The sequence below is a fragment of the Triticum dicoccoides genome, chromosome 3B, assembly GCF_002162155.2.
Source record: "Triticum dicoccoides isolate Atlit2015 ecotype Zavitan chromosome 3B, WEW_v2.0, whole genome shotgun sequence".
NCBI lineage: Eukaryota > Viridiplantae > Streptophyta > Magnoliopsida > Poales > Poaceae > Triticum > Triticum dicoccoides.
The window spans coordinates 103,155,743-103,164,161 of record NC_041385.1 but is presented as its reverse complement, the minus strand read 5'-3'; the positions used below and the strand labels follow the sequence as shown (position 1 = coordinate 103,164,161).

The following is an 8,419-nucleotide window of genomic DNA, read 5'->3' as shown; positions in this document are numbered from 1 at the left end:
GGGTGGTCTTTGTTTTGTCGAAGAGGGCGGCATCGAGAGAGAGGGGCCCAGTTGCATGTCCCACGGTAGGCATGCAACTGCATGTCTTTATAACTCCATATCTTCTAGCTTGGTCGCAATTGCATGTCTTATAACTTGGTTGCAACTCTACTTCCGTTTTTGTTGTCTAGGGATAGGCGCCAATTGCATGCCCCACACTAGGTACGCAGCTGCATGTCTGCTAGTTTGGTTGCAACTACGGGGTATCTTTATGTTTGTCGGAGGGGGCGATGTTGAGAGAGATGGGGTCCAATTGCATGTCCCACATTAGGCTGCAATTGCATTTCTTCTAATTTGGTCGCAACTACATGCCAACTCGACTTCGATTTCTTGTTGTACGGGGACAGGCGCCAGTTGCATGTCCCATAATGGGCACGCAACTGCATGTCTTCTAGCTTGGTCGCAAATGGAGGGGGCTTTCTTTTGTCAGAGGGGGCGACAAAGAGGAAGAGAGGTGGCCCAGTTGCATGTCCCACACTAGGCACGCAACTGCATGTCTTCTGGTTTGGTCGCAACTGCATGTGTTACAACTTGGTTGCAACTCAACTTCCATTTCTTTTTGTACGGGGAGAGGCACCAGTTGCATGCCCCACAATGGGTACGCAACTGCATGTCTTCTAGCTTGGTCGCAACTGGAGGGGCCTTTATTTTGTCGGAGAGGCCGACAACGAGGGAGAGAGGTGGCCCAGTTGCATGTCCCACACTAAGCACGCAACTGCATGTCTTCTAACTTGGTCGCAACTGCATGCCAACTCGACTTCCATTTCTTGTTTCACGAGGACAGGCGCCAGTTGCATGTCCCACAATGGGCACGCAACTGCATCTCTTCTAGCTTGGTTGCAACTGGGAGGGCCTTTGTTTTGTCGGAGGGGGCGACAACGAGGGGAGATAGGTGGCTTAGTTGCATGTCCCACACTAGGCACACAACTGCATGTCTTCTGGTTTGGTCGCAACTGCAGGTGTTATAACTTGGTTGCAACTCGACTTCCATTTCTTGTTTGTACGGGGAGAGGCGCCAGTGGCATGTCCCACAATGGGCACTCAACTGCATGTCTTCTAGTTTGGTCGCAACTATTGGGGCCTCTGTTTTGTCGGAGGGTGCGACAACTAGGGAGAGGTGGCCGAGTTGCATGTCCCACACTAGGCACGCAACTGCATGTCTTCTAACTTGGTCGCAACTGCATGCGTTGTAACTTGGTTGAAACTCGACTTCCATTTCTTGTTGTACGGGAAAGAGGCACCAGTTGCATGTCCCACAATGGGCTTGCAACTGCATGTCTTCTAGTTTGGTCGCAACTAGGGGGGTATTTGTTTTGTCATAGGAGACCACGTCGAGAGACATGGGGCCCAGTTGCATCCCACACTAGGCTTGCAATTGCATGTCTTCTGACTTGGTCGCAACTCGGGGGGAGGGGGGACCTCTTGTTTGGTCGGATGGGGCAGCACCGAGAAAGAGGGGCCCAGTTGTATGCCCCACACTAGGCACACAACTTCATGTCTTCTAGTTTGTTCGCTACTAGGGGGATCTTTGTTTTGTCGAAGGGGGCGGCATCGAGAGACATGGGGCCGAGTTGCATGTTCCACACTAGGCACGCAACTGCATGTCTTTCTAACTTGGTCGCAACTGCATGCCTTATAACTTGGTTGCGACTCGACTTCCATTTCTTGTTTGTATGAGAGGCGCCAGTTGCATGTTCCACAATGGGCACGCAACTGCATGTCTTCTAGCTTGGTCACAACTAGAGGGGCCTTTGTTTTGTCGGAGGGGGCGGCCCAGTTGTAGGTCCCACACTAGACACGCAACTGCATGTCTTCTAACTTGGTCGCAACTGCATGCCTTATAACTTGGTCGCAACTCGACTTCCATTTCTTGTTGTACGGGGACAGGCGCCAGTTGCATGTACCACAATGGGCACGCAACTTCATGTCTTCTAGTTTTATTGTAACTAGTGGGGCCTCTATTTTGTCGGAGGGGGCGGCGTCGAAAGACATGGGGCCCACTTGCATGTTAATGAACAAAACCCCCTGCCACTAGAATCTTGTTGTTGAACAAAATGTTGACATCCACCAATACCAGCCTGTGACCACAAACATGTTATGTAGTTTACTATTTTCAACTATGCATGTGAAAGTCAACAAAAGAAAAGCACTTTATAGTACCTCTTGGTCAGCAGCAAAACAACAACTATGTGTAGGTCATGTTACCACCTCCAAGGAAATTCATCCCCTGCATTTTTCATAACAGTATAAGTTTCTTTCTTTTTCAATCTTTTTTTTCACAGAATTACAAGGGCATGATAGTAGAGCGGCAGGTCATTCATGAAGCAGGGAACTTAAAGAGGGCACAAGAAATCTTTTTTTTCAAGAAAAGCTCGTACATGTGGTGCAAATGCACTTGGAGATGGTTGGAATGCCAAATTCATCGCAGGCTGTTGTTGCTGCACATACTGGACACCAAGGTACGGCTACCATGGAAACACAAAATCATGCTTATGTCAGTTTCTGGGATGGTGACACAGCTCAAACATATGTATTTACAATCTAAGGGAATTTTTGTTTTCGCATATTTTATCTTACTTGGACTGGGGTCACCAAATTATGTGGAGCTGGAGCATGACTGCTTGGAAATCTCTATGCCAAAGTATTCACCGGCTGCTACACGAAATGCAGAAGACAGTATGTGCAATCTGAATCCATGACATATTTTTCTTGTTTTTGTCTCATGCCAAGAACCATGTTCATTAGTTTATCATATTCAGAAAGTGTCAAGAACAACAAAAAATTTCAACCTTTTCCCTGCCCACAACAAGTGTACAACCTTTTCTCTGTCCACAACAAGTGTACTACATGTTCAGTACGTGTCCTGAACAGTATGTGTGCTGGACATACAAAAATTAGCACCAGCATGAAAATTATTATCTTTTTTGTCATCAACTACTGAAACTCATGCTTCTAATATACTACAGTTTTCTTTCTTCACTTTTTTTTCTTCAGAGAAACTTAAACAACACGCTGAGACAAAGTTGGAGTTTTCTGCCATGGAGTTATCTCAGAGACAACTGGGAGAGAAGCAAAAGTTTTCCAGTCGTTTAGCTTTTCTATTGTGTGTTTGCTGCGTCCGTAGGCAGGGATATAGGTACAACGGGCCAAGCAAACAGCAAAAACAAAAAACAAACAAACAAGCAAAGCCCACACCACAAGCCCATCATGGGAGGGATGCTAAACAGGCCTAATCTGGGGTGACGTCAGCCGACTGAGACTTCGCCAAGTCTCAGTCAACTGAGACCTAGACAGTCCCTTTCTGAATATCAAGCCAGAAAGTAGAATAGCCTCTGCACACTTCTGTTGGTGATAAGTCTGAATAGTCCTCTTCAACGACTGGGTATGCATGATTCGTCATCGTCAATCCCGGCGTCCTCTGGCTCTGCATATGCCAAGCACCCGAGTGCGCATGTGTTGGACTTTTCTGCTCAACCTGAGGTGGCCCGCGGTAGGTATGCACCGCACAAGTAATGTAGCTAGCCTGAGCGTGGAGTAACTGCACGCGGGCTCAAATGAGCTCGCTATCTTGGGCGTTGAATAGAGCATCTGGAACTGCGCCATTACTTTATACGTCCGCTGGCGGTGTGCTAGATAATGGACACTGTAGTTGAATACTAGTGGGACAGGGGCTGGTGCTTGGCCTTATTTTAACGCGTGGTGCGATGTCCGTTTGTCGCTGACGAGGTGGGCCGTGGATCAGTTTCGGCGTTCTCGTCTGATCCGTGGACCAGGAAGTTGGCTTTCCGTTCGATGGGCCCAGGCGGAAATTGTGCGGGTGATCTGGTTCCTTCCTGACCTCACTTCAGAGCTCGAGGCTGGCAGCGGCGACGACCCCATGGAGTTTCTGATGCAGCCTATACGCGGGTACTTCTTCCCCCCGCTGTCCTTGCGGTTTATTAGCGACCAGATGTGTGCTTTGAAAAGATTTGGTTTGGCCTGGATCAGATCCACTTTCCTAGAGGTGGTGGGAGTGAGTTTGGTGCCGCCACCAGTACCGGCGGAGCCGACTGTGGTGGCTACGGTGGTGGAGCATCAGGTGGTGGTGGAACAGGTGGTGGCGGCGCAGGAGGCTCCGATGGGCAGCGTGGACGCCCAGATCTTGGCAGCCAAGGGAGCGTCGGCTGACATGAGGGACAACTTGCCACCGACCTCGGAGCTGTCAACTGGAAGATGAATCCCCGAGCGCTTGGATGGAGTAGGTTAGTGCTGGATTTGATCTTATGGTTAGCAAAGAAACGTAGTTCTATAGGTAAGAACAAAGTTTGTAAGGATAAAATCCTGCCATTAGCGTCTGCAGTGGCAACAAGACCGGGCAGCTGAACTGCGGATCGGAATCGGCAGGTATGTGGATCCGTAGCTATCCGACGGTCTGGAATCGATTTTTAGGCTAGATGCTTGGTAGTTGAAGGTTGAGTTTTTCATATGCCAGATCCAATATTATTCAGAAAGTAGGGAAAGTTTGGTGCCATGCGATTTGCTGCAAATGGGACTGCCGAATCAGGTGGAGGTGCCGCAGCAGCATCCCACGGCAGGATCTTCGGGCCTGCTGCGGTGGTGGCGAACAAAAGGGATAACTCGCCTAGTTGCCTTCGACCACCAGGCTCTCCACGGGGAAGATGAATCCCCAGGCCCCGGCTGAAATAAAAGGTGAGGAGAAAGCTCACTGATTCCATCAAGAATGGTGGAATTTTTGAATTTTAGGTTTACATGGATGAGCGAATCATACAGCGATGGCGAATTGCTATGCTTGCCGTGTGTCAACAGTATTTAGATAATTCATGACAGGTGTGTTTGTGTTTGCTGGCTGAGAATTGGTGCTGCCGCACCCAGCAGGACACTGCCCATCTCGCATTAGTGACTTCGAGAAGGCTGTCAGGTATTTTTATAGAAAAGCCAGCTGATAGTGTGACCGCTCCAGTTCTTGGCAGTACTTTCGACTCACTTGGCAAGGTGTATGATTTAGACATTTTGCTTTGTACAGTTGGCAATTACTCCGGTATATTTTAGCCGTGTCCTCAGTTCTTGTTATTTCCTGCATTCTCAAGAATTGAAAACATATTGTAGGGTAAAGCTGGTGTTCAGAGCAGAAGGTCTTGCCATTGCGAATGTCTGGCTCTGATAAAGACTTTTACAAGCAGAGGACAATGTTTGATAATCCTCTGTAAAGAAATATATTATTTCTTTACAAAGGGAGTACATTAAGCATAGAGAGAGTCATAATCATTCGCTTTCACTGAATTTGGCGAGATAATCCACAGTTAGAGAAGCAGGAGAGAGTTTGAGGCAAGTAACCCGTGGTAGTAATCATACTAGTGGAGGTATTGGCACTAATAATGTACCCAGGTCATTTCCATGTGTTGGAGGCCCGCTTACGTCTCTGGGATATTAAATATATTATGTGCAAATCAGGTGCTGATGCTGGCTCTGGGAGGGGTACGAGGGGGCAGAAAAAGAGTTGCTGTGTCAACAATGCAGTGACAGGTTGTGAGATCATTCAGATGGACTGACCGAGTGTTGTGAGATCATTGAAATTTTGCTGCAACATTTTGAATTTGCAGGGGATGGGACACCTTGCGATGTGCCTGAAGCCTTGATGCAATATGACCGCAATGATGTTGCTAGACAATCAGGTTATCATCTGTCATTTCGCTTTGTTCTAAAAATTGAGTTATCTTTGCATTCAGTTAACATAGTTCTTTGCCGACATCCATGAGCATGAGGATGAAGTGGGTAGGGGATTGTGCGTGGTGTCAGGCTGGATGAGGAGTAACCTAAGGTTGCAGATAGGCATGGTCAGGACATCGTGAAGGGTGAGATGGGTGATAAGTTCTGAGGAAAAGCTGGTTTGAAGGATGAAGAGCCAAACGCAAGAGACATGCTACTTTCTATGACAGGATGTTGTCATACACTTCCAGAGAACTTAGCAAGTAAGTTAAGTTTGAGTGTTGTTAGTACAGCGTTTGCAATTGTTAACTTGTGTGTCTACCATCGACACGCACAGGAAGTGGTTCGAGCATATAGGTCTATATCTTGTGGTCCTAGTGGCGCTCTGATCTAAAAAATAATAATCTTGTGGTCCTATCAGGAGAAGACTTCGTGAGGGAGTTCGGACCAAACGGGCTGTTGACAGTGGATTCGTGTGTCGCGGCTGATCATTACAAGGAAGGTCGGATGTTTGATAGTTGACAGATCAGGTGGCACCACGTCTTTGACTTGCGGTTTGTGGTGATTGACCAAGAAATGTCTTACTGTCTTTTGTACAAATCAAAGTTTACACTAGCGATCCGGGGTTTTACAACTGGCACTGATGTATAGCTCGTATAGCCTGGACTACGAACTTATGAATATGATTATGAGCTATGAAGTGCTCGGCTACAAGCTTCAGTAGACAAAATTATTTTATGCAAAGACAATTTGAAAAGACATGTCATTGTTCAACTGATAACCAAGTGAATGGTTGATACATTTTGTAGATGATGCTGCCGGTGCCAATGTACGAGGTCCATAGTGTATGAGGTGATTTTGATGAGGGGGGACAGGGTTGAGCTGCCAGATTTCATGCTTGAAGTGCTCTTTCTGAGGTATGAGTTATACGGATGTAGTATTTTAGATCCGGTGTCTGCGAGATTGATTATGAAACACGTTGTGTACATTAGACATTGGAGGGGAATGTTAGCTACCATCTCATTTTGTGGTGTGGTAGTGATTCTAAGCCCAGTGTTTGCCACATTGAGCTTAACCTGTATTTTGAGCAAGACATGGCAAGCTAGATTACATCCTAGTCAGCTGGCGTGGAAGTGCTTGTGATCACTCTGTGCTTAGCTATACTATATTTGCATGTAAGGATTGATATGCCACATGTTGAAGGTGGTAACTGAACCAGCAGATGATGAATCGTTGGTTTTTAAGATTTGCGAGTGCTCTGTAAAGATTGTAGTGCAGAACTCTTTAAGGTGTTCATTTTGCAATTAATGCTGTTCAGAACCATTTGGAGTTACTCTCCAGCTAAGGATGGCTGTGGTTTTCAATTAGGAGACCTGGACGGTGACTTGGTATTTTGCCAGAATGGCTTCTGATGAGTTCATGTCGTGTTTTGCAAAAAGGGAAACTGGAAACTTTCAATACGTGGTGCGTTTTAAGTACTTATAAGGTTATGCTGATGATGCGCTCTGGGGTGTGTGGTTTTGCTGTGCATCATGAGATTTTTGAGTTTCAAACGATGTTCGGCCAAAATTAGCATGGTTGTGATTTTCAGTTGTGACTAGATGCTTGTGAAATTGCTACAGATGCTATTTGGAACAATTGGTATTTTGATGGAATAGCGACGGGAAAACTAAGGGCTTATTATATGTGGACTACGGCTGTTTTTTTTTCTTTTTCCTTTCTAATCTAATCATCTTCCCCCCTGATTTTAAGGGGGTGGGGCCGAGCTTTATTTTGTTCCAATCAAATCAAACCACGTATGCGGGAGTACGGATGGGCGCACGCGGAGGGAGCAGGCAAGTCTCGTCCTCTACGTAAGGGCATCCTCATCCGCACAACACCAAGGACCGGGCCATGGCTACACGGTGGACACCTACCTCACGCACGTCTCCATGTCGTGTTGGATGCTCCCAAACGCCAAACTGATGGATGTGTTGTTTGTAGAGTCAAATGGGTGCCTCCAGAAGAGGTTGTCTATTCTCTGATAAAAGTCTACCGCGACAGCCATTTTTTTCTGTGGCTAACCCAGGGCGACCCGGTTGCATGGCTGGAGTTTCGGGAAAAGCATGAGAGAAATGTGAAAGCGAAGGGAGGAGTCGGTCCACTGAGGAGACTGTAGCATTGGATGAGATCAACTTTGTAAGGATGTGTTTGGTTACAGGGAGATGCTAGGGTGGTCTCAACTCTCAAGATGCCATATCTGTGTGGTCAAGGTCCGTGGTTGGTTTTGTTGCGTGTTGATGCGTGAGCCATGCATTTTTCTTTTCAATTTTTTATTGATTTGGTTTTCTTCATTCCCAGTGTCTTGACTCTTGACTAGCTTTTCATATTGTTGGTGCAGCACTTGGATATAATTTGCATCTTCTTGCTATTAATATATCCACGTTATCGTAGAAATTATCTCCTCAATCTATAGAAAGCCAGTATTTGTTGCATCTTTCAACAGGGAAACTAAGCTAGTTATTTTGAATAAAATATGACCGAGTATTGAGTTTTTAGAATTAGTCACAAGGGCAGTAATTGTATGTGTTGTCCATATAATTCTGGCCAACGAATACGTGCATTTTGCCAACAAGTATACTCTATATATGCACATATTTTTCTTCATAGTATGTATGCACCAGTTATTACACTT

At 46.3% G+C, this 8,419-nt stretch overlaps 1 protein-coding gene across 3 annotated transcripts in view; it reads left to right on the top strand.

Annotated features, from left to right (window-relative positions):
* Positions 1 to 7,068, top strand: part of LOC119275017 — a 26,566-nt gene extending 19,498 nt beyond the window's left edge. The window contains exons 4-9 of one of the 3 annotated variants that reach the window (XR_005135412.1): positions 2,322 to 2,715; positions 5,146 to 5,399; positions 5,491 to 5,562; positions 5,640 to 6,008; positions 6,167 to 6,306; positions 6,555 to 7,068. Coding sequence is in view for 1 of the 3 variants with exons in the window: in XM_037555789.1 (XP_037411686.1) it covers positions 2,322 to 2,715; positions 6,555 to 6,589 (429 nt within the window). In the remaining 2 variants the exon portion in view is untranslated. Of the gene's footprint in view, positions 1 to 2,321; positions 2,716 to 4,744; positions 5,032 to 5,145; positions 5,400 to 5,490; positions 5,563 to 5,639; positions 6,009 to 6,166; positions 6,307 to 6,554 lie in introns of those variants that run through there. The other 2 variants (XR_005135413.1, XM_037555789.1) reach the window with 2 other exon arrangements.
* The last annotated feature ends 1,351 nt before the right edge of the window (positions 7,069 to 8,419 follow it).